Source organism: Choristoneura fumiferana, chromosome 29, assembly GCF_025370935.1.
Source record: "Choristoneura fumiferana chromosome 29, NRCan_CFum_1, whole genome shotgun sequence".
In the NCBI taxonomy this organism is placed as follows: Eukaryota; Metazoa; Arthropoda; class Insecta; order Lepidoptera; family Tortricidae; genus Choristoneura; species Choristoneura fumiferana.
The window spans coordinates 487,607-514,634 of record NC_133500.1 but is presented as its reverse complement, the minus strand read 5'-3'; the positions used below and the strand labels follow the sequence as shown (position 1 = coordinate 514,634).

The 27,028-nt window shown below is 37.4% G+C and overlaps 1 protein-coding gene across 1 annotated transcript in view; it reads left to right on the top strand.

The window, feature by feature from the left end:
• The window catches only part of LOC141444286 (uncharacterized), a 145,171-nt gene extending 118,613 nt beyond the window's left edge, over positions 1-26,558 (top strand). Inside the window, 6 exon segments of the mRNA XM_074109782.1 lie at positions 17,049-17,165; positions 17,700-17,779; positions 18,148-18,253; positions 18,823-18,987; positions 19,582-19,651; positions 20,416-26,558. Coding sequence (XP_073965883.1) covers positions 17,049-17,165; positions 17,700-17,779; positions 18,148-18,253; positions 18,823-18,987; positions 19,582-19,651; positions 20,416-24,869 — 4,992 coding nt within the window. The 3' untranslated portion in view covers positions 24,870-26,558.
• Positions 26,559-27,028: the final 470 nt, after the last annotated feature.

Below are 27,028 nucleotides of genomic sequence, written 5' to 3'. Positions count from 1 at the left end.
AATAAAAACAGTTGGCAAATGAAACATTGACAAACATTTTAAACAAAAGGCATCCTGCCCTACCCTAATTAGATTTTTAGGACAATATTGTGTTATTATTTTATTGTAACTCAACTAATTTTATTAATTAATGTATAGGATAATGAAAGGTAGATACAAAAAATAAACTAAAACTAGATTAAAATTAAATAATCTAAAACTATCCAAATAGGGTAGGCAGAGGACACGAAACGTTACCGCTTTCTACGAATAATAGTAATTATCTTATTCGTAGACCGCTTCGGAACCACTTTTAGCAATTTTAGGTTTTAAGTACAATCATTCTAAAAATGGCAACCTGCGGCATGTACTAAAGATGCTGGCAGCATTTCCCCGCTGGATCGAAAGACTGATGCGTTGAGCGAGGAACCTGCCAGCACTTCGGTCTCTTGTGGTGGCTGAGTCTCTTTGATAGGCCTTTGAAGAGACTCAGAGCGCCAGGGCTCGGAGGCTCGGACCAAGGGTCTCGACACCGAAAGGTACAAAATTATATTCGGCACCGAGACCATTGTATTTAGGACACAAGTTAGACCATTACTCTTTTGAAAACAATTATTTTTAAAACCTATATAGTATATAGATAAATAAATTACATACTTAAATACATATTAAACATCCAAGACCCAAGAACAAACATTCATATTAATACAAATATCTGCCCCGACCGGGGATCGAACCCGGGGCCTCAAGCTTCGTAGTTAGGTTCTATAACCACTTGGCCATCCGGTCGTCAAACCCAGGAAACTGTGCAATTCTGCTCGTAGTGCTGGTAAATGACACCTTTACCGTTTACCGTTGACACAATCAATAGTGTCCTAACTGCATTAATGACCGTAACGTCATCAGTCGTAAAACGATGCGCCGGCGCCGGGCGGTTATTTAAATGCGCGCGCACGTGGGCCGGCCGTAGTGACGCGGTATCGATCATCCGCGACAGAATTATCGATAACTACAATCTACAGTGCTCGGGTGACGGTATATATTACATTTTAAGACTAATGCGAAAAAAAAACATTATTGAGACAAGCTTTTTGCTCTCTGTATTTTTGTTGACTGAGTTTATAAACAAACACAGAAATACATACATTTTATATTAATAGTTAGCCTGCCTTATTCATATTTAAAAAATAACATAATTAAGTTATTAAAATTTACACTTGCACATTATTTTGAACTTGCCATGGTAATGTGTCGTGGGCCATAAAAAGTATGATTTTATGGGGTGCAGGCCAATACTACGAAGTGAAAAATTCGAACTTCGTTTCTTCCCGTCCCGCTGACCCTTATATTATTTAATATGAGAGTGAGGACGGGTACGTAACGAACTTCGGTACCTATTCGAATTTCTTCTACTAGCCCCCCTGACCCGCTAAAAGTTAGGAGTTGTAACAGTTTTAAGACAATTCCTTCGTGGGTCATCTAAGCATGCTAATAGTATAGTTACAAACATTTTTCTTAGCAACTGTGTCGTGGCTGTCTCTTGAGTCATGGGTTAGAATAACAATACTTAAAAGTTGATTGATCCATTTAGTTAGCTCTTTACATTTGCAGGTAGGTAGGTATGGAAAATTTTACTTTCCGAGTTTTTTTTTTATGTGGAAAGTGTGTAACTTTGGACACGTTTTATTTTATAAATTTTAATTTAACGTTATCGATCGATGTTTCCTTTTCTCAACACTAGTTCACCGGTGGTCCGCAGTGGGCGACACGAACTTGAATTACTTTTATATCGACTGTCGATAAATTAAAACCCTAGTAGGCGGTATATACTGTTAGTTTGTAGTATGCGAAGTATTCAGAACTTAACATTAATTTTATGCTGAACTAAGAAAAATATATACCTACCGAGGTTTAACTAATCTTGTAAGTTAAAAACAACCTATTTATTTATTTGGGAAATTAATAAGCTAATTAATTACTAACCTAACAAAGACATACAATTTAAATATTAGCCTCTTATAAAGGCGTATAAACTATAAAAGTCTTATATAAAGTACCTATATACCTATGTTACACTAACGTTTACCCGCGACTTCGCTCGCGTGAACCACTACATCCGGCAGTTGAATTGAAATTGCGGGATTTTAATTTTATTTCCATGCAAAAATAAATCGTGTTCTACATTCACGTGAATGCGATTTATGTTTATTTATGAAGGACACCCGAGCGAAAGTAAACTTAGCGCTTGAAACTTCCGCATACCGCATCCCGTGGGAATATTGGGATAAAAAGTAGTTTATCTGTTATTCCAGAGATCCAGCTATCTACATACCAAATTTCATCCAAATCCAACACGTTTTTAGCCTGAAATAGTAACAAATCCACACGGACACCATGCATTCACAAACTTTCGCATTCACAAGTATAATCCACCTATTACTAGGATTATATACGCCGTATGGCCCTAGACATCTATCTGTGTTTCTTCTAGTCGCTTCCTACTTGATAATTTGTTTCCCAGTTAATTAACCTGCGCCGTACCTGCGAGTTAATACCCAATTATCTGGCTTATTGGATAATTTATCTTACAAATACTATCGTATTAGCTTTGAGAATACGTTTAAAGCTGTAACAAGCATAAACAGCCTTTTCCAAATCCATCATAATTATAATCTTACTAATTATAATAAATATACGAATGTTCGTGTGACTTTATGTAAATAAATAAAGACCCGAATCATTTGCTAAAATAACAACACAAATTAATCCAGCGAATGTTCTTGTGTGAGTAGGGCAGTCTTATAAAATTTATAAACACTGACATAATAATTCACTAATCAAACTAACTGATCAAGAAGATATTAATATCTAAGGCGTATATTATAAAATTAATGAATATATCATGAACAGGAATTGGAAATTCCGGTCGGCATTGGAGATCCCTTACTCCAAGCGAATCTACTGTGTTAAAAAATGTAGTTGTGCTAAATAGTGGTGATCATTAAATAATATTTGTAAATCTGTTTAAAAAATATATATCTTAGTCAGTTTCTTGCCAGATGCTTCTCAACGGAGGTTTTTCCGAACCGGTAATAGATTTTTTGACATTCAAGAGTGCTTGTTATCTAGCCTCAATTGAATAAAGATATTTTGACTTAGACATTAGACAAAAAATATTGTTGACCCATTATTAACTAGAGGTCAAATGGTTCTGGCTGGTTGACTAGTCAGTCAGGTCAGGACTCTAAGAGGACAGAGACAAAGGGCACGGTAAAATTTCACTGTCACGGTCCGTGGCAGTGGTGGCGTGTGGGCACAACCGGTGGCGCGGGTTGCGACACAGCGCGCCGCTATTGTCTACCCGTGCTGCGTTTGCGCAGGGTAGTAGGAAGGTAGAGCAACGCTTGGCTTATCGGTAATACTTCGTAATTCGGTGATACTGCGTTATTATCGCTGCCGACCCGATTGCAAGCATCAAAACTGACAGCTGCCATCGATTTTATAGCTTGCATTTCTTCATAGTGAGGTCTGTGTAAGATAAGTAATAAAGCAGTATCACCGAATTACTAAGTATCACCGATAAACCAAGGTTAGCTCTACATGGGAATACAATAAAGTATTGAGTACCAGCTTATTTTTTTAATTCAGCAATCAAAATAATATTACATTACTTACATAAATATATACTTACATTGCAGAATCATAAACTAAGTTAAAATTATACTAGCTTTTGCCTAATCTGTCGTTAAGTTTGAGGTAGCATATATTTACTTTCTGCTATCCATATTTTCGTGTTTTGATTTATTTTTCGGAGGATTATATGTAAATGTAGATACAGACCGATGTTATTTTAGAAAGATGGGTGTTAATTTTCGACTTTATCAACCTAATCTTATTTCATACAAATATGGAAATATGGGGATAAAAAATAACCAATTTCTCAAAATAATTTCCACGTCAATTCAAGTCCTCTTTGTGAAAAATGAAAATAACACTATTTATGGACAGAAGAAGCGTTTGCATGAATATACAGTGGACCATAAACTAGGCTGGGCCTGTATCTTGGGATCCGAATTGTAACTCGCTATTCCACCAACTATCTTCCAGTAGTCCTTAAACTATCTTCCAGTACTCGCCCGCACCCAACGCTCCACTTATTATAGTTGTCATTCCTCGTGTAAACACTCCCACGCATATAACATCATCATACATACTCGTATATGTCTTGTATGCTGATATCACTTAAGATAAACTGACTTCCGCTCGGTATGTAGATTTTCCATGTTGGTAAGTAATACAATACAATACAATAACTTTTTATTCAACACATGGTAAGCAGTACAGAATACACAGGTATATAGAGATTTTCCAAGGTAAGCAATAGGCAGCCTTATCGCTTAATAGCGATCTCTTCCACACGCAACCTTTACAATAAAACAGAAGTGAATGTACTGATTGTAAAGATTTTTCTATGCCTTCCGCATCTCTGTTTTTGCGATCGATTGTTTGTCTTATGCCTTACCAAGAACTGGCAAACCATCAGTGGCGTGCAGCGCCAGTATTTCAGCGTCAGTTAAAGCCATGGTGGCCTAGCGAAGCAGAGAATCGTAGGTTTAAACCCTTGGAGTTTTCCAAATTCATGTCCGAAAATTTCTAATTCACTACGAAATTTATAGTGAAGGAAAACATATAAGCAATTCAATAACAATAATAATAATGTGTGTGTGAAGTTCCCAATCCACACTGGGACAGCATGGGTACTGCGGTCCAAACCTTACCAGTGTGTCGTATACGACGAGACAATGGTAGGATTATTGTGTACATCCACTGCAACTGGGCTGTTTAGGGTTGATCGCAATCCCGTCTCCAGAGACACTGTATACTTGAAGACCACAACAAAAATCGGCCAAGTGGGAGTCGGACTCGCGCACAAAGGGTCCCGTACCATTATCTATACAACATTAGACATTAGCAAAAAAACGCCAAAACAATCACGTTTGTTGTATGGGAGCCCCCATAAATATTTATTTTATTGTTTTTTAGTATTTGTTGTTATAGCGGCCACAGTAATAATCTGTGAAAATTTCACGTTTCTAACTATTACGACTCAAGATATAGAAGCCCTGTGACAGACGGACGGACAGACAGACAGACAGACAGACAGACGACGGAGTCTCAGTCTCAGTAATAGGGTTCCGGTGGCACCCTTTGGGTACGGAACCCTAAAAACTAACGTGGTCCGCGCGTAGGTTTACTGTTACCTTTTAGATTACCCTGGTTACCTTATCTCCGTAAGGAATCGCCCGCTGATAGCATTATCAACGGCTTTCTCCGACGAAGCGACGACCCACATTTGAGTAAACATGCACGACTCTATTCTCAAGTTGTCGCTAACACTTAATGTGGAAAACAGTACTGGAATAAGGTATTTTGAGACGAACGTGTCCGATATCTTCGATGATACTGCAATGCCACGTATGCGTAACCAACAATAGTCCGAACAGGAGAGCTTTAAGGATTAGGGGCTGTTTCACCATCGATTGATTAGTGCTAACCGACGGTTAAATGTGATGCCATCTCCGTCTATTCGAACAAAACAAATAGAGGCGGCATCACACCTAACCGCCAGTTAACACTAATCAGTGGATGGTGAAACAGCCCCTTAGTCTTTGTGCCTATAGTTGAGCATTTCTAAAAAAGTTTGTACATTTGATTTGCGACTCCGATTTGGGTAAAAATTTGCAGGTAGATAGTGAACGATACTGAGTTTAAATAACATAGTTTCCCGAAATGTCCCGAAATTAATTTGTATGGAAAGTTCCTTTTTTGTTACCGCAAATCCATAGAGTTTTGGTAACAAAAAAGGAAATTTCCATACAAACCAATTGGGACATTTAGAGAGACTATGTTATTACGACTCAGTATAGTTCACTCTACATACCTGCAAATTTTTATCCAAAAATTTTTATACAAAGTTTTTTAGAAATGCTGAGTTATACGTAGTGTGTTACCGGCAGTCAGCCTTTTTTTAACAAACAAACAAACAAACAAACAAATATTTTTATTAACAGAAACATATTTGATACAATACAGAACATATCTATCAGACTCCAAACTAGGCTGAGCCTGTATCTTGGACGTCTGCGAGTGCGAATAACAGATTTGTATAGCTTTAGAATTAAGCGACAACATGCAGGAAATAATAATAATAATAATAAAAAATAAAAAAAATTACAAAATTGACACAAAACAACCGGCAAAAAAGTAAAAATAACGTTTATACTATGTGTGTATGTTTGCTGTGTGCGTTTGTGTGTGCGTGAGTGTGTGTGTGTGGTGTGTGTGTGTGTGTATGTGTATGTGTGTGTGTGTGTGTGTGTGTGTGTGTGTGTGTGTGAGTGCGTGTGTGTACGTGTGTGTCTTCACGCTTGTATTTTTGACTTGTTCCTGGAGTATTTAAGTTATTTACCTCACACAATTGGCAACCAAATTTTCCGTTTCTCCATACGACAGGGTTAAAAGCCATTTTTGTACAACATTTTTCGCTTTAGACACTGAGAAACACTTAATATCACACTGCTTACACACACTGTTGTAAGTGTAAGGGTGGGAGTAGGCTGGAGACTTCCTAGCCATAGCAGATCTAACACGGGGTAGAGGTGCTTTATAGGTTTAAGGGAGGTTAAAGTAACTTCTGCAACGTGTCCCGCATGATATCCTCACGCCGTGTTAAATAAAGCTTAATTTAACCCGATGGGCGATTATTCGAGCATTACAATCGCCTAATTTTTCTGGACTATTTTTTACGAATTGGCTGAAGATTCGAATGTCGTATTCGAGAGTTCCTGTATTTCTACCAGATAACTAAAAAACTGTTAGAATAATCGGCTATTTTTACAGAAAAGTGTCTAGAAAAATGAGACTGCTTGTTGGAATAATCGGCATAGGGGCTATCGGCCCGGTGGCAGGTGGCGAACTAAATTGCCTTAATGTCACACGACCTACATTGCTATCCACAATTGCAATAAACAGGCTGTGGGTAGACGAATACGATTCTTCCGGTCTAGTTTCTATTTTCAAAGTGGTTTAGTTTACATCGAGATGGTTGTGGATACAGGAAATGGCGGTAAAGGGCTTACGACCCTGCAGACTATGTGGTTGATATTAAAAGCAGCTGAGGACCGTTTGCGAGGAGTTAGGAAATGGAATGAGGTACGGTTTACGGCTCAATTTTGACTTTGGTTACTCTGAGATAGCGGTTAATTCCTGGACGCGCCTGATGAAGTAAAAATAGCAATTTCTAGTGTGTAGTTTTTCTATGGCTTTATTTTCTAACATTGAAAAAATGTTTTATAGTATTTTATGTAATAATTCACTAATAATATAACCAATATTTAATCGCAGCTTAAAAGTGATGTACATACGTACATTTTGAAACTTAATTCAGATGGAATAAGGGTTTTTTTTTATTCGACTGGATGGCAAACGAGCAAGTTGGTCTCCTGATTGTAAGAGATCACCACCGCCCATAAACATCTGCAACACCAGGGGTATTGCAGACGCGTTGCCAACCTAGAGGCCTAAGATAGGATACCTCACGTGCCAGTAGTTTCACCGGCTGTCTTACTCTCCACGCCGAAACACAACAGTGCAACAACTGCTGCTTCACGGCAGGATTAGCAAGCAAGATGGTGGTAGCAATCCGGGCGGACCTTGCACAAGGTCCTACCACCTGGAAAAAATCCTAAATAGTTGACTACGGAACCCTAAAAACGTACCTGATTTAGGCTACGTTTCCACCAGACATGTGTTTTTCATGAACCAATAGAAACGCTTCATTTACCTATCCTCGCACAGCACAGCTCTAGTGGAAACAGCTGAGCGGAGCGAGGTTAGGTAAATGGAGCGTTTCTATTAGTTTATAAAAAACGCATGCCTCACACATGTCTGATGGAAACACAGCTTTAAATATGTACCTACCTGATTAGACATGTTACTGCACATTACCACTACTTGATACTTGATTGTTTGTTACCTCATCACGTCTAAACTGCTGAACCGATTTAAATGAAATTCGGTATAGGTAGTTCAAGTCCCGGGGAAGGACATAGGATAGTATTTATCCCGGAAAATTGCATAGTTCCCGCGGGTTTACACGACTAATTTTACAATGTCTAACTAAAGCATATTTACTAATTTATTTAATTTTATTTCATTAGGTATCGTAGCGGCTCGTTTAGAATGTATCAATTTAGGTATGTTTATTAATACGTACCTACCTACGTTAAAGATCACAGACGACTTCCGCTGGCTGTATGGCACACAGAGCCCTTTTTGTCAAACACACTTGAAATCACAGCGTTATCACCATTTCTTTCTATCACCCGGTATAAGACGAGGGTACGAGGTAAAAACTGTGAAATTCGTTAGCACTAAGTAAAACTAGCGTAGTTAAGTATCCGTGCCTTATAGGTTAGGATTTTAGTTTCTCTTTCTAAAGAGACCCGTGAAAGGGACAGAGGAAAGGCTATTTGGGTTAAGCGTGCGGCCAGCATTAATTAGTCCGTGTTAGCTAATTGCTTTGTGCGGAGCGTGCCGTGAATCGGTATTAATATCGAATCGAATTGGCACTACTTGGAACACCTGGATGCCAAACGTCTTACTATAAAGACTCGCCTGAGACCTTCCTACACTTACACGTATAATGATAGTGGTCAATTACATTGCGCGCCCTGTAATAGGACCTTTAAGACTAAGTTTGGCTTTGCCAGCCATATTCGGGCACATAATAAACAAGCCTAAAGGTTCGCCTTTGTCGGACACGACATGGAGGACATCATCATCACTTTTCCACCATACATCTGCTAAAGAAATCATAGCGAAATAGATTATGAAAAGGTCCTACCCTGGTACGCGATTGCTGGACTGTATGTTATAAGCATAGAGCGAAATTTTCATGGCATTTTTTGACCTGCGAGTTACTTCTCACTTATCGACTGTACCTTTAAATTAGATTGTCGTAAACTTATCATGTTATGTAAAGCGTTCTCTTTCCGCATACAAATGGATACTTGACTGTAAAAGAATTAATTAGTTTAAAACCGGAAAATATGAAAAAAAAACATCTATTTCTTTTATAGAGATATTACTGGAAAACTCTATTGTTAATATTACAATAGAAGAAATTGAAAAAAAAAATCGGCTAAGAGCGTGTTTAAAATTAAGTCATATTTTTCAAAGGATTTCGTATTTTATACGGAATCTTCCAAGTTTAGGTATATTTTATACCTTAGGCTGCTATTTACTCTTAAACTACTAATAATTCTCAAGCAAACTTAGCCGTTATAGTTTTCCTTGAAAGTTTGATATACTTACTTACTACCATCCTGAATTTTTCAATTTTTTCCACCAACCGGTTTAGATTTTAGAGGAGGGGGGGGGGGCGCTCGATTTTCATGAAAATTTGCACTTTAAAGTTGAATATTTCGCAAACACATCACTGAATCGAAAAATCGTCTTAGCAAATCCCTAATGGTTTTAAAAACCTTTCCAAAAATACCCCACACTATAGGGTTGGATGAGAAAAAAAAATCACCCCCACTAAAAAAAATTGTTTTAGAATTTTTTAATTTACCATTTTGTCGGCATAGTTTACATATATATCCGTGCAAAATTACAGCTTTCTAGCATTGATAGATCCTGAGCAAAGCCCCAGACGGACGGACGGACAGACAGACGGACAGACAGACAGACAGACAGGCATGGCGTAACTATAAGGGTTCCGATTTTGCCATTTTGGCTCCGGAACCCTAAAAACTGAATGAAAATTATTTAATTAGAAATTGTTATCCATTCATTCATTGCACATTTTCAACCGCTCGAAAGTTAATTGGAAGAGATCGCTCTTTAACTTAAGGCCGCCTATTACTTACCTCTACTTTTAATATTCTATGTTGTGTATCGATATATGTATGTATGTCGGAAGTGGATAAGTGAGAAGTCGCTACTACAGGGCAAAAATGCAATGAAAATTCCACTCTCTGGTTCTTCTTCTTTCTTCTTTTCAGGCTTTATCTATCCACTGCTGGATGTAGCCCTCTCCTAATCTCCTCCACTCCGTCCTATTCTCCGTCTTCCTGAGCCAGTACAGTCCGGCGTAGCTCTTTATATCATCAGACCATCTCAGCTGGGGTCTGCCTACACTTCTTCTTGTGGTCCGTGGTCTCCACACCAGCACTCTATGGGCCAGCGGTTATCCCCTCGGCGTGCCTCATGCACTCTCTGGTTATATGGTTTAAACTTTCGTGAGTTTTCTCATAGTCTCATAGTAATATTACTCGTGTGTTTAGCGTGATAAGTTCTGTTTGTGGTATTTTAACTACGACTGTATGTTCTTATAATACGCTAGCGAAATGTATATAAGTGTTAATACAACTCATATACAGTTTTCTGACTCATACCGTTTATCGCCAAACCGCGTACCAAACCGTGTACGTACAATTTCTCCGTTTTACTGACTTCGCCAATTCTTCCTTATAATTTTACAAAAACTGTTCAATCTACACAACTCGTATTTCAAACTTTATAGGGTTGAATTCAGCTTGCATACATTTGTGACTTAAGATTATTGTGGTTGAAAGTACAATTTTGTTACGCATTGTCAAAGTGTAGTAACCCCAGTTCTGTGGTTTATGCTTTTGCATTAAAACAGGCGTTATTCGCTCCCGTTCTGAATGCAATATGCGCTTTATGATGTGGTGGAGAAAACTATTTTTTAAACTAAGCCTATAGGTATATTATTTCTTGAGGGTTATAATTCCTAGTTTGTTGCGTGAAATTGAGTATTGTGGGAAATATGTTTCAAGGAACTTGGTTTAATTCTAGGATTCTCATACCGGGTGTGACCAATACGAGCATTTTTTTTATTAAATATCACGGTGCATTATTAAAACATAGATCGTACTCGTCAAACTGAACAACATTAGTTCAGCGACTTTTAAAAAGAATGGAGCCTTTGGATTTTCCTTTTTTCATAAAAATTAAATATTGCTATCAGTGTACGCCATCCTGAACACAGCTGACGTCGCCTGTCATGCTACAAACATCAAGCATTTTGCTTTACATTGCTTCTTCGAATAAACTTTAGTGTAATAAAAATTTAAAAAGCTAATTATTTTTAAAAGTCGCTGAGCTGATGTTATTCATTTTAACGAGTATGATCTATGTTTTAAATATTTGCTCATATTACAGGCCACACCCGGTATATATTTGAAGATTATGCATTTGTTATTGTAAAACATCTATTCGAACGTGTCTTTACTCTCTGCAAAGATCAAAATCGATTACTTAGAGCTCCTTTTCAAGAATGTTCTAATAGGTAGGTATTATAAATTATTTAATTAGGTGAATAAAAAAATGATAGTCATTTCTCCATTAACAACTGTTGCGTTTAGTAAAATGAATATCAGATTTCACGTTTTTTTTTCATTATTTCTAAGATCAAATGTTTATCCTTAACAATAATTCTTACGATTAGGTATATAATAAAAGAGTTTATTTTTTAAAAATTTTAACTGGTTACATTCCTGGGCGACACAAGCGAATTTTAGAAAATATTTGAATGCAGTTTTGTTTCTCTTTTTAAATAAAATAATGTTTCTGTAAGGTAAAATGCGCTAACTAAAGGGTTTAAGGCACCACAATTCTTTTCCGCCATGTTTATAAAGATTTAGAGTAGGTACTAAAATCTTAATAATCAAGGTGTAAATTTGAGTTGTGCCAGCTAGGGCAAGTACCTGGACCACTGGTGTCTAGGAATACTCGTAACGGTCTAAACAGACCTTTTGACTTTTTGAGGTGCGGTGAATTTACGAATTTAGGAAAAAATACCTAAAGACTCACAAAAAACAATCATAATTTAAGAAATGATTCAAGTCAGCGAAATTTGTCGATTACGCTTTAAATAATTCTTTAAGAATCTAAGACGATCTCAGCAATGATGTTTTCTGTGATAGGCTATTGTTGCCCCTAGTATTCAGTGTACCGGTTGAAAACTTTGACATTTGTGTGGTGACATTGGTTAAATCCTCTTGTTCTGAGAGGAGGCCTGTGCCCAGCAGTGGGACGTATATAGGCTGGGATGATGATGATGATGATGATGATTGGTTAAAAAACTAAATGAGTCAATCGCAAGTGATATCGTAACTTCAAATGGACTTCTCGATACTAACGCCATCTAGTGATATAGCTAACCAAAAGCCCTCATTATATATCTATTTCGTTTCAGGGTTACTTGCACGAGTGGCGGCGCGACGCGGCGTTCTCCGAAAACGAGTTGTCCGAGTTGTTCAACAACATCGAACACATCTATGAATTTAACAGGTAAATAATTTTAATCATCCCTTCACCTCCACCTTTTACGCAAAGAGCAATGGGCGGCCGATGAATGCAATATGGTGACGAAAGCGTTAAATGGAAAGGACTTTCATAACATTTTGGATAATATTTATGTAAAAAAATATATACAGTTTTTGTCATCATCAGTACTTACATATTTTGTACGTTAAGAAAGTACTGGCCACGTAAATTGTCACCTCTTGAGATTATAAACTGTTTATATCTATTACGTGTCAGAGATTTTCAATTACATTGACGTTTTCAATTGTACTTTATGTGAGTTTCCTTCAATATGCTATGTAACAATATTCTTTTTTTTAATCAATTGTAGTCATATCCATATTACGTATATCATTTGACATTATTTTATAAAAGATAAAAGCTAGTTTGTAATAAAAAAAATCTCTTCCTTCAAAGTGCCAAATTAGTCAAAATACCGTCAACATATAACTGCGTCAGAATGCACCCTCCTGCGGGGGTGCGATAGCGAGGGCACGTCGGGGGTGGCAGCGCTTGTAAAATGCGTGTCCGATAAACTGCACTGTAGGTTCCGTGACCGAATTATACCTTAAAAGGATCCATCTTTAATAAACTACAAATATTTACTACGTACGTACGATACGTAGAAGAACAAGGGTCACCGACATAGCCAAGCGAATTAGCTCGTTCAAGTGGCAATGGGCAGGGCATATAGCACGGAGAACAGATGGCCGTTGGGGCCGGAAGGTTCTCCAGCGGAGACCGTGGATCGGCAAGCGCAGCGTAACTAGGACGTCCACCAACGAGATGGACGGATGATCTGGTTAAAGTCGCGGGGCAATGCAAGCCGCTTCCAACCGATGCAACTGGAGGTCTCTGGGGGACACCTATGTCCAATAGTGGACGTCCTATGGCTGATATGATGATGATGATTAAATATTTACTATCCTCACTGCCGACCTTATGATAGCTATAATATGTCTATGCAACTCCTCCACCTCCACATTGTAGAACACACACAAACCCAGCTATCACCACCGCACGACACTGCCCGTTTCGAACTCAACCAGAGTTCATCCTCAGAGCAAAATAATCGTACACCATGCTACCAGATGTTAGGCCATCCATCTTATCCTGGCGTATCTGCTAAAATAAAATGGTGAACGACCACAAAAGGGTCATATTACCAGCAACCTGGAAACGAAGCTTGAAATAAGAAAGTTTAAGATATTTTTATATCCGACTTCAGAAGGTTATCGTTTATAAGTTATCGTTTTGCCTATACTAAGACAGACAACTTTATTAACCTCTGTAATACTTCTATTTTACTTGTAGCATCGACATCATTTCGTCTGTCGCCGTGTTTTAGCTATTAACTACGAAAACTATCTGAAACCTTAAAAAAAACATCAGTTGCACTTACGTTCCTATAGCAAAATGTATTGCAAGCATTTCCTCGACACAAAATATTCTTATTGTTCATTCCCCCTTTTAATGTCGGGAAGGAGGGTTTCCCGGACAGCTGTCTCGTTTAGGGTTCCTTATAAACCATGTTTGTCATCGAGTCTTTCGTCCTACTGAATGATTTTATTTAAATTAAAGAAAGATTGAATATTACTTGCAGGTTTTCAGTTATTTAATAACACCTTATTATATTACATGAATAATTTGCTAGATAATCAGGCATCTAGAATTGATAGTTTATATTAATGAGTCATGAACTAATGCGATTGTTTTGATGGTGGCCAGTATAAATCACGATTGCGTAAGCTATTCAGTATTTGGGTCGCCGATTTGCGTATATACTATGTAGAAGCTTGACTTAGCACCTCTCACTTCGTACAGCCATGACAATTGACTAAGATATATTCCTTCTTGTGCATGACACGATAAGTATTTGTTTATTACTGCAGTTGTAGCCGTGGTAGCCGAGTTGTTTGGGTACCATAATACCGAAGTTCAAAAGACAGAATTTCACATTATTTATTTAACCGAAAGTTTAACATCCTAAAAGTACATTAAGTATTCGTAGACCCAAAGCAAAAAAAACCCAAAGACTAATAATAAATAAAACCCGAAGGTTAATAATAATAAATAATATCAACATTTGAACGTAAATTCAGTTACAATTGTGACGCCCCAACCAGGTCATCATTTATGTGCAATTATGCACGAAATAATGCAATGAGGCTATCGTTTTTTTGTCTCACTAGACGCACTGTTGCGTGAGGTTTTAAGTATGCTTTCAAAGTCTGTTATTACGGGCGTGAAAACAAGTTTAGATTAAAATCATATTTAATACACCTTAAAACCGTACCATAAAAATTCGAGCATGCCACAGTGTGCAAAGTCCTCGTTTTGTTCGGAAAAAAGGGAGGTCAATGGTTTCCGAAAGACAAAACTGTCTCAAAACACAACATCATAGCCCGGAACGCATATTTGCCATAATTAATTTCAGATATTGCAAAATATTCACAAATTATTCTAATGTAGCGAGATTTGACATTTCGGAGACCTCACGCTACACTAGCGCCTCTAGTGGCGAGTTCATACGCGATAGCCCTCATTGAATAAATATCTATTCAGGTACTAAATTAACTACTTAACGTGATTGCAGTTGTACCTTATACTCCTCCTCGCTTCGCTCTTTGTTACCTAGTTTCTTGAACCTAAAGTGCGGCAGCAAGAAAATTTAAATATAATATAATTTAAAGGTATTAATTACAGGTAATAACCAAACTAGTGCATGTTGAATACACAGGTTAAATTAGTCAACATTTTATTTTCGTAATTTTTCTAAGTAGGTACTTTAGTTAATTTGAAAATGGTTATTTCAAGCGTCAGTATATCGGCTACCGGCATTCTGTAACGCTGAAACTGACCATAACCAACATTTTGGTCGGATACTACTCGCTTAAACTACTCGTATCTAAGCATCCAATAGGAGCCCAGAATACCAAGTTTGGCCAGACTTCCTTAGACACCAAACAAAACAGTCTCCCTACAACCGTAAGCCTTTAAGGTTAACATTACACCATCATCCACGTAGGTGGCTTTAATAGCAGTTCTTACGACACTCGTGATAATATTACCGCGAACGTAAACAGAGTTAGCTGTATGATTACTTTACGATTGCTAAACGGGATGTTTGTGGACGCTATTAGAGATATAGTGAGGGATTAATAACCTTATATCACTAGACAGAGAAATTATAGTTTTACAACCAAACTCGGGTAGTTTAAAAAAAATTATAGGCGCTCTAAAGCACGGTTTAGAATGAAAAATCGTAGAAGTACAAGCATTAAGCCTGGTTTAGACCTTCAAGAAAAATCGTGTAAGTCGCATTACATTGCGAGACCATAAAGCCAACGAGTTTGTAGTGGCCAATCAAGCGTTGCAATATGTAATGCAACTTGCACAAATTTTCTTGCTGGCTTTAGACATTTCTGTAAGTTGTGTCTTCGTGACAATATTTTAAAGTTTAGTAACAAACAACAATCCCGATACGATCTCTGTCGACGCCAGCGTTCAATTCTCAAAACTTAGACACGTGCAGTTTTTAATGATGAACGCAGCATCATGTTCATGGGCAGATGGATTGTCCTGTCCCGAGTCCGTATTGTCTAACGCGGGAGCTCTCTCGATAGTATTTATTATCTTTTTCTATCCTCATCAAACATAGTGTGACAGAAAGAAGTGGTGAAAACGATTGTGTTTCTGAGTGCGTTAGTCAATAAAGCATCTGAGTAGACTGTGTAGATAGATTGTGAATAAAAACTACCAGTGATCAAGCGCTGGAAGATGCAGCGAAATATCGTGAGCTCATTACAAGATAATTACGGTCTACATCCCGTAGCAAATATGTCAAAAGCATCACCGCTGTCTTACGTTTCAGATCCCTTTGCGAAGAGCTGAACTCCTGCCGCCTGGACGCCTCCTGCATCGCCCGTTGCTTCGTCAACAACACCACCGGCTTCTCCGTCTACACTTCCTACTGCACCGGCTATCCCCGCACCATGGCGTGCTTGGCAGTCCTCGCCAGCAAGCCGCATAGTGCCAGAGAGTTCAGAGAGAGGCAGCTGGCGTTGGGGCATCCGCTACCACTCGCGAGCTACCTGTTGAAGCCAGTGCAGAGGATATTGAAGTACCATTTGTTGCTGCAGGTAAGGATAATGTTTGTTTTTGTATTTGATTGACATCGAGCTTTACTTAGAAAGGGAGCTGGAGGGAGTTGAGTGCTGTGCAAAATATGAGGACCGCATTCTGTGAATAGTTTTGAACTCAGAAAAGATTACAATATATGATCAGATCAGATCAGTACTGTGGTCTCGTATCTCAACATGGCAGCTGCCAACCCTTTTAGCTTTAAGTAATAAGTACGTTATTATGTACGTTGTTGTTTTTAACTTGTTGCTTTGTTTATAATTATGCCGAATAAAAAAAATCTTTCTTTCTCTTCCAAGGTCTGCCAAATGTTAAGTCCTAAGTAATTTTAAGTCTCTAGCTCCAATGAAAGAAAAATATTTTGTTTACGATTCCAAAAGTGGTGGTAACAGAAGAAAAATTATACAAAGTAGGTTTTCTGTGGAGGAAAAAAATGAAACTGGCTATAAGTTCTGAAAACTTTGTGGCCCCATGGAATTCCAGATTCTTCAGGTTTCACTGTTATTGGCATGTGTCCCCGGTGTTTCCAGAATGTGGTGAAGCAGTGCGCGACCCCCGAGACGGAATACGCCTTGCTGCAGATGACAGGCATCGCGCAGCACATCGATGACATGAAACGCCGCCACGAGCACGCCGTCAGAGTACAGGTGAGGAGTGCAGTTCCTAAATCGGGCTATATCTTTGCTTTATATGTATATGCATCTTTGCTCCGTAACAACTTGATTTCCAATGGGTTGCTTAAATTTTTTACGCAATTACAGTTCTGGCTATTTACTGAGCCTGGTAGGCTTACTTGCTGAGTCTGACAGGCTTACTTATTGAGCCTTACGGGCTTACTTACCGAGCCTGGCAGGCTTACTTACTGAGCCTGACAGGTTTACTTAATGCGCCTGGCAGGCTTACTTACTGAGTCTGACAGGTTTACTTACTGCGCCTGGCAGGCTTACTTACTGAGTCTGACAGGTTTACTTACTGCGCCTGGCAAGCTTACTTACTGAGTCTGACAGGTTTATTTACTGCGCCTGGCAGGCTTACTTACTGACCCTTACGCGGGCTTACTTACTGAGCCTTACGCGGGCTTACTTACTGAGCCTGGCCGGTCTCCCGCTGGGGAACCAACTAGAAACGCCAGTAATTATCAGTGATGGTTTTATTTATGATAAGTACGTTTTATATTCCAGGAGATCCAATCGCTCCTGTACGGCTGGACCGGACCCGATTTGACCACCTACGGAGAGTTGTGTGCCGAAGGGACATTCAGGTATTACCTCTTATTACATAAAAAATAATTACTTAATTTAGAGTAAGTAACTAACATAGTTGTAGGTGTTATGTCACTTGACCACTTAGCTATTGGCTCAATTTCATCTGTTCTGTTTTATTATTTCAAGCTTTTATTTAACTTGGCTGTTTGTTGTTGTTGGGTCAAATCTTGTGAGTTCATTTTGACCCACTTCCTGTTTTCGGATTGACCTGAAATTTGGCATACTTATAAAAGTCCTGTGATAATACATTAATTTGGTAGCGGAATTCTGATGGTTTGGTCAGGATCGTGTCCGCTGGACGGAACTCCTCAACGGTTAATAGCTTCGACTTGAAATTTTACTATAAGTAGTTACTATTTCGCAGAGTATTCGGTGCTAAGGCGATGCGGCACGCCTTTCTCTTCGACAAGATGCTGCTCGTAACCAAGAACCGGGAGGACGGCATTCTGGCTTACAAGTCGCATATCATGGTATGTTCCTTTGACGTATTCTACCCAAGAAAACGGGGGCCACATGAGTTAGTTGTAAAACGATAAAACTTATTTACTTTCGATTAAAAAAAATACATGTTGACGTGTAGAGTATGTTAAGGTTTTATGGTACTCATTTTAATGTTCAGGAAAAGACTTTTATATTAAAATGTATGGGAAATGGATCCGGTTTGAAGGACCATCATGTAGAGTATGTTTAGGTTTTATCGCATTGATTTTAATGTTCAGAAAAAGGCTTTTTTTATATTAAAATATATTTAATTCGGAAAAAACGTAATTGCGCAGAGTCGGAACTGAAGCAAGAGAGCGACAGTGTTGCCACTCATAAATTAGAAAACATTTGTTGGTGTTCACAAAATTTTACAAACATGGTTCGTCCTTCACTATTGAAATAATGTTTCAATCTGTTAATTATCTGATTTTTTATTCTTATTCTTATTATTAAATATTTAATTTTTTCGTCATTTGTTTTATTTTCCGGTTTTCTATTACATAAGTTAAAATTTTTGGGAAAATTTGTGTTCCATGCATATTCCCTATTATTCCAGTGCAACAACATGATGTTAGTGGAGGCGATCGCGGGCGCGCCGCTCTCGTTCCACGTGATCCCGTGGGACGCGCCGCGTGCGCAGTTAACGCTGCAAGCGCGATCGCAGCGACACAAGCGAGAATGGACGCTACTGCTCAAGCGGGTGAGTTGAGAGTTGATTGGCGTCTATTGTCGTTGGTAATGCGTTTTGGATTGGAGAGAGTGCGCGAGATTATAATAGGAAATGGATTTTTATGTTATGGATGTGTAATTAACTCTGCTGCTCAAGTGTTCAAGTGGGCAAGCTTAGAGTTGATTTATTTATTTATTTAACGTTGACTAACAATTGTTAACCTTTTAACCGCCACGGTTTAAATTTTTCCTGAAAATCGTTCCATATGCGCCACGAAATGCCGACATGGCCACTATGGCACTTTTTTCAGCTGTCGTGTTTTACCGACCGTGGCGGTCAAAGGGTTAATACTAAATAAGAACATCAGAAATTGCTGCTTGTATGAATATGTTGAACTGAGTGTCACAATCACTTATCATCATCATCATCTCAGCTTATATACGTCCCACTGCTGGCCACAGGCCTCCTCTCGGAATGAGAGGGCTTGAGCCGTAGTTCCCACGCGGGCCCAGTGCGGATTGAGAACTTCACACACACCATCGTTTAGACTCGCTCATGTGGGCTCTATGGTTCTTAGACATGGGAGTACACTGACATTGAAATTTAATCTTTTATTTTGTTCATTCATGGTAATTTATTGGGCAGAACTACAATGCGGTGATACCTTCGCACGCTAGACAACTCGTCATGGAGCTTGGACAGAATAAAACTGACGGTCGGTACTAAACGAAGTAATATAAAATTGTATTTTTAAGTCAGCACCCTCATTTTAAGCTCAACACACACAGACGACGGGTGCGGGTCGTGCGCGGGCCCGCGACGGGCGTATTACATGGCGTTATCGCACCCGCCGTCGGTGTGATGGCGTCCACATACCGCCATGTAAATACGCCCGTCGCGGGGCCGCTCACGACCCGCACCCGTCGTCTGTGTGTGTTGGCTTTAAAGTATAACAGAACTGCTGTTGCGAGTTGAGGGAAAACTAAAGCACTGTGAATTTTAGTATAAGCTATACATACATTAAAAACAATATTAGTCACAAAAAAATAAAAAACCAACAAATTAAGTTGCACTTTGTATCACCTAGGTACAGTCACCTGCATTAATAACTGCCACGGCGGAGCGTGCAAAACTATCTGACACGTCATACGGGCCTTAGAAATAAAATCGTATCAGATATTGTTTTTATATTTATGCACGCTTTGTTGCGCGAGACATTAGTGCACACTGTACTAAGTATTAAATATCATCGATATACCTACCATTAAACAAATAAACATGACATAAATGTATAAAAATAAATAAATAGACTCTAAATGTTAACCTTCGCCGAAATAAGTATACCTAACATTTTAATTAAATAGGTAAGAGGCTTGTGAACGAATACATCTAATTTTCTCAATCCTCACATCTGTCCTCCTTTCAAATAAATTGCCCTAGTACAATCCCTCACATTATTAACATTTTTTTTTGTTACAGACGACATGTTAGCGGAGAAGTCACACAACCTCATTACCCAAGCGTCGATGAGAAAGCAGCTCTCGGCGCCAGAATACCTAGAGAAAAGGAAGCTAGAGCGAGAAAGAAGAAAATCTTTCGAAAACGGCATCAGAGGACGACTTAAAAAAGCAAATAGGAAATACACAGTACCTGTCAGTAGATCCACTAGCCAAGACTGCGACTGTGCGCAAGTATCTCTTGAAAAAGGTACAGACTATACTTGTGACAATTGTTACATAGATCTCTGTTCTGATTGTGAGACAGAAATGAGTAAAAAGGATAAAGATTGCAGTTGTAAGCATGATAGAGAAAAATGTGTAGAGTGCGACAGAGTGATGCAGTATATTGATTCAGGTAGCGCGGAACATTTGGAAAGAAATCAATCCGTATGCAAATGCTCAGATTTCAAATCTTCGCAAGAAAGTTTTGCTAAAGATTACAGCTCTTTAAATAAAATCAGAGGGTATCATTCCTCGGATAACATTGTAGGGTATACTGACACTAAAAGTAAAGAAGATTTGAGTGACACTAACAACTCTCTAGTAAACGTCAGGACCATCCCAAAATCTTGTCTCAAATGCGCCAAAATAAAAGAGAACATAGTGACGGAATCAACTAGCACAATACATTCTCGAAAATCTCGGTGCAATGAAAATGAAAAGCAAAAGACAGATACTTTGAGATCTAAATCTAAAGAGGATCCTCAGAGATCAAAATTGTCTAAAATAGGCACTTGGAGACGGAAATCTGAACCAGGCTTGCAGCAGAATACGGCTATGATCGCTAAGAAGAGCATGTATAGTGACAGTGATAGACATGACTCAAGAGGAACAGAGAAGATCGAGTTTGAATGTCGGAACTGTGGGTCCAATAAAATAACCAGAAAAACAAAGAATAGTGAAAGTATCATTGTTTCAGATCCAGAACTAGATGCTAGAAAGGTCACTAACACAGGGCTGAAAACAAACATTGAAATCAAAATGTACAACACAAAGAAGTTACCAAAGAAAATATCTAAAATAAAGAAAAACAGAGCAAATGGTTTACGTCTTGGCTCTGATACTACGGCAAAGTTTTATGCTGACTTCTCGACTGATGTCTCTACTGAAAATATTTTACATATATCAGAATCAAACGACAGTCTCAATGTTGATAAAACTAAAGATGATACACCTAGTGCTGTAGTCCCAGAAATTATAAGCAAGGATGAAGACATTGACGAGGAAACTTACAAAAAACTGATCGAGAAAACTGATTCATTTAAAAAGAATGAACTAGAGAAAGGCAAGTACTTAAATAAACAGAAAGTGATAAACGAAGGATCAGAAAATGAGGATAAGCTAGAAGTCAAAACGAGAGAAGATGCCCCAAGCGGAGAAGAAGTAGAACAGCCGTTAGAGCAGATAATATCACAGTTATTACTACAAAATAGAGAATTCCAGAAGTTACTAAAGAAACAGCAGCAAAGAAACAGCGCGCAACGCAGACACCAGAGGCTTTTGAAGTCGCATTCTAACCCTGAACAGACAGTAAATAAACCTAAATATGACAGACAAACGTCAGAAAATTTACAAATAAGTAAAGATGAACCTGATGTGCAAATACTGAGTCCTCCCAATGAAATAAATGATCCATCAGATGACGATCATATTTATGAAACGTTAAGAGTAGAAAATAGGGCAGAAGAAAGCTTACACACTTTAAATACAAAAAGCAAGTCTATTCAACATGTATCGCGCGTTCCGAGACCGAAAAGGCTTCCTTCTCCACCGAACCCTGCCCAAACGGAAGCTAAAACTACCACCGAGTCTGATTATGTGTATCTATCTTTTGATAAACTTAACAAATTGCAAGACACTGAAGGTATATATGAGGTACCCGTCAAATCGCCTGAGAAAGTTAAACTTGAAACCGAAGAATGCTATGAACCAATGGAACATCAAGGGCCACCTGTTGATAATAGCACCGAAAACCTTTACGATAGCCTGATGGAAGTATGTAGGAGAAACAAAGAGACGACTAATATCTTACCAGGTGATTATTTGCCCATGAGCCCCGATCAACAGAGTCCAAATACGCCTGAAATATGGCTTAGTCGGCAAAAAGAACACTTCAATGTATCTAGAGATAGAAAATCCGGTTCACTACCCAGAAGTTTTCAAGTAGTTACAAACAGTCAAGAAGATAATACTTTGAGCTCTTTCAAATGCAAACCTAATAGCAATAGTAAGACTTATTTGAATAAAGATGGCAAAGTAATGAGCACAGACAGACCTTTTACTATCGCGTCAGACAAAAGTGAAATAAGTTATGATGATGTTGAGAATTACATGAGTGAAGGAGACATACTTAAATTTAACAAAAGTGGTAACTCTAACGACACTGATTACTTGCAGAATATCAGCCAATCTACATTAGAACTCGAACAAGAGATTGACAAATGTTACAAAACTAACTTTGAAAAAGATTTGGATGCAAATAAAAATGAACATCTTGCTGTATCACAACCAAACTTAAACACATCAACAACGTCGTCATGTGAAGTTTTACCGTTAGAAAACAATGATGACAAAAAAGAATCAAATATTCATCCGGAACATAAAATTTACAAACCAACAAGTAACATGCTGTCCCTTAAAAATGTTTTAAGCAGATTCAAGAATAGAACCCCTCCTAAAAATAACGAAGAAGAAATTAACGCAAACGATCAAAATAGTCCTGACAGTGGAAAATCAGATGCAAAAAGTCCTACTACCGAAAAACGACCCGGCCTAAATCCCAGAAGTTATTCCAAGAATTTACTTCAAAGGTTTAGAAGTATAATTGGGGACGAACATGCTGACGATAATCAAAATAGAACGGAAACTAGAAAAATGTCTGAAGATAACACAGTTAAAAGTGATATAAAAGTAGTAATCACTTCCACTGACAACAGTCCAACAACGTCCACTATAGTTTACTCTGGTAAAAACGACGTTTTGAGTAAAAGTGTGTATGAAAATACCACATTAACAGATAGTCAAACCGAAAAAAATAACCTTGAACCATTATCACACAGCTGTGACAATATACCACAAAATCATGAAGTAATTAGACCTTCTTACGAAAAAAGTGTAAGCGTGGTTACAAATGTATCAAATACTTCATCTCCGTCGAGATCTAACAGTAACTCATATCAGAGCTTGAATAAACTACCTATTTACATGCAAGGCAGTAAACATTTAGGAGCCAGAATTGCACAGTCAGACTATGTCGACCCCACTACTCTGGCTAAAGAAAGATCGACACTTAAAAACGTTAACATTCTTATCAACAAAAATGCTGTAAGACCAGATAGTTTATTCTCAAATTCTTCATTCGTCACATCTTCTAGTGAAAGCGCATATCAGGAAACTAGTAAACAGAATGTTAAAAAAGAAGATAGTAAAGAAGAACGAATTGATTCCAAGATACATGCCAATTCTGATGAGAGTTATTATGAAAAATCATTTGAAAAGATAGAACATGTTATTGATGAAGAGATATTCCGAGATTCAGCGGTATATTCAGATCAGGAAGAAGCCGAAGAAAAGACAGAGGCAGAAGCTAAAACCGTCAGTAAAACAGTATCCAGAATCGAAAGTATGAAACATAATGCATCTTTTAGAACGCAAAGCGTAACACTTACATCTAGTTTTCATACTAAAGCTTCAGTAACGAAGAAAAGTATTGAAAGTCATGGAAATTCTAAAGAAGAACATAAATCTGTTGACAAAGATAAACCAAAAGCGCCTCCAGTTCCAATTAAACCTAAAATCACTAATATTCCCACCGCATCCAACGTAAAAAATGTTGCTTCTAAAGTCACTTTAGGAAAAACAAAAGAGCAGTCATCGTCATGTGAATCAGTTAATATGAAGACGATTAAACGTAACACAAGTTACAGGGCAGTAAGAACTGTGTCAGTAGACCAAAAATCGGAAGATAAAGTACAAGAGAACGTTAAAGACGAAACAGATTCTAGCAAAATCAAACCAACAGGAAACATACAGATAAAAAGACTGAGTTTTGAAAGAGCAAGTTTAGACTCTGCAACAAGAAAAACTAAAGCACAGGACATGAAAAGAACATCGGGAGAACCGCAGAAAACATCAAAAAGCGTGATGGAGAGGCGAATGGAAATTGAAATGATGTCCAAAAGTTTGACTAAGCCGAGTCAAATTCAATTAGCGAAAAAACCGGTTGCGAGACCTAAGTCCATTTCGACGAAAGTAGCCAGTTTTGAAAGAAGTGTCAGTGTCTGTGACAACGCCAAAAAGGAATTGAAATCTAGTGTCAGCGTAGACACTAGCGTTGTCATTTCGAACATCGAAAATCGTGAAGAAGCGAAAGTAGAAAATTTCGAAGACCCAAAAGCGAGTTGGGTAAAACAGGTTGTCAATAAATTCCAATGAGCTTAATTACAATTATAAAAGGAGATGATTTTTTTTTAAACTGACAATATTCAATGCTATTTTGTCACCAAAAAGAAAACCTTTAAATATTCCTTCGTAAACATAATGCATTTAAATAATCCGTCTGGTTTTTTACTCCGTTTTATCATCAATTTTACACTTAGTAGTACATAATTATAGAAGTAATTTGTTGATTGTAAATATTTATAACTATCGAACCTCCTCGAGCTTTGATATCTTGTGCCATAGACAAGAAATATATATACACTATATTATATACATTTTGTCTGTATACATTGCACAAAATTAATGGACTTACACTAAGAGCTATGCGTCTGATAATCAATAAAAAATCGGGTAGTCCTAGCCGACTCAAATATATATCGCTCACTATGTATAAAGATGTTAATTTAAATGCTTATTTTGCTACCTATTTATTCGAAAGTGCCATCGCGTATTATCTCATTAGATTTAAACAAAAAACAATATTTCGTGCAATTGATTAACGAACTACTTAAAGTATTTATTTTTTATAGATTTAGCCTTTGTTGTAGCTACTAACACCAAAAAGTAGATTTTGTTTCTAGTATTATTTTTACTAATTTTATACATTACGTTGAGGTTTATTTTTAAGTACATTTGATGGTAGTTGTTTGCATCTCACATTGAAATAATTTTCATTTATCATTTGTCATTTCATTTTGATTAAATAAATTACGAATGTTATTAAGACATTTTCCGATTAAGTATACTTAATTTTTGGAGACTGCTAGGAAGTTAAGTTTGTTTTTCATTACAATTAAAATAATGAAATTTCATTTTTAAATATATAATCCAAAATTATAAAAGTTTGCTGATCGTACCTTTCTAAAAACTCATACATAAGTATATTTTTGGTAAATGTAGAAGGAATCGCGCACTGAGTACATGATATTATACAATAAAATTCATTGATAAACCGTATTTGTATTACGACATAGTCCAAGAGCCAGTAACTTTGAACAATAATTTAATTTAATATTTTTTTCAATAAAATGAAACAATATTTTTATATCAAATTTGATCTGTTTTTAAGTTACTGGCTAATCAGTTAGCAATCTTTTTAGACTGTAACAATAAAAATGTTAAGCACCGCAAACCTATTATATTATAATAAATAATGTCAAGCTACAATTTAACATTTTAAGTTTACATGAATTCAGTACGAACCTGGATTAAAAAGTTCTGACTCTAACCAAGGAAAAGTTTTTTTTAAGCAATCTTCTAAAAGATGACTGCAATGTGGTCTAATATCTTTTTAACGTTTTTTTTTATTTCCATTAAAATATAATAAAATTATCTTTTTTAAGAGCTACCTACTTTTGAATCCATCTTCGTATATACAAAATTATACAATTATTTTTAAATGGTTGTGTCGCAGTTCATTGTGTAAAATTGTAAAATATACAATTTTAATATACCTGAAGCCAGCTTAACCACTCTTCTCAATTCTTGTTATTTTATGTGACATATAAAGGCAACACGGAAAAAATAGAGACGCTACCATATATATCTGTTACATAAGATAACAGGAACTTAACAAAATGAAGTGAAACAGGGGTTAAATTCCGTAGCAACGTTTCGTAGTTAAGTATTAATGAACTCTACAGTATCGTAGCCTTTGATAACAATAAAAAAACTTTTTCTTAACGACTCGTTTTATTTGCCCTTATCAATAAAGAAAAGGAAACTGAATCACGTAGCAGGGTGGGACCTTTTCATAATCAATATCAAGATTTCTTTGGAATGTTAATATGACATCAGTAGCACAAAGGTCCCCTGGTACGCGACTAAGTTCCTTGACTGTACCGACTAGTCCCGGCTATATTTATAATACTATCTGACCGAAGTTTTGATCTCAGCAAATTTCAGCGTAAATTTGATATTTTCGGTTTAGTTTTACTTTCTAAAGAAAATTCGCCGAAATTAAAAGCGAAACCAAACTCCAAATCACACAAAAAAAGGCGAACTAAGTCGTTGAGTTGCGGAAAACAGACCGCTACTACCTATAGGTCTATACCTATAATGCATAGAATAGGTTTCACCAGTAATTTATTAAACCAAGTTTTTTTTTATTCGACTGGATGACAAACGAGCAAGTGGGTCTCCTTATGGTAAGA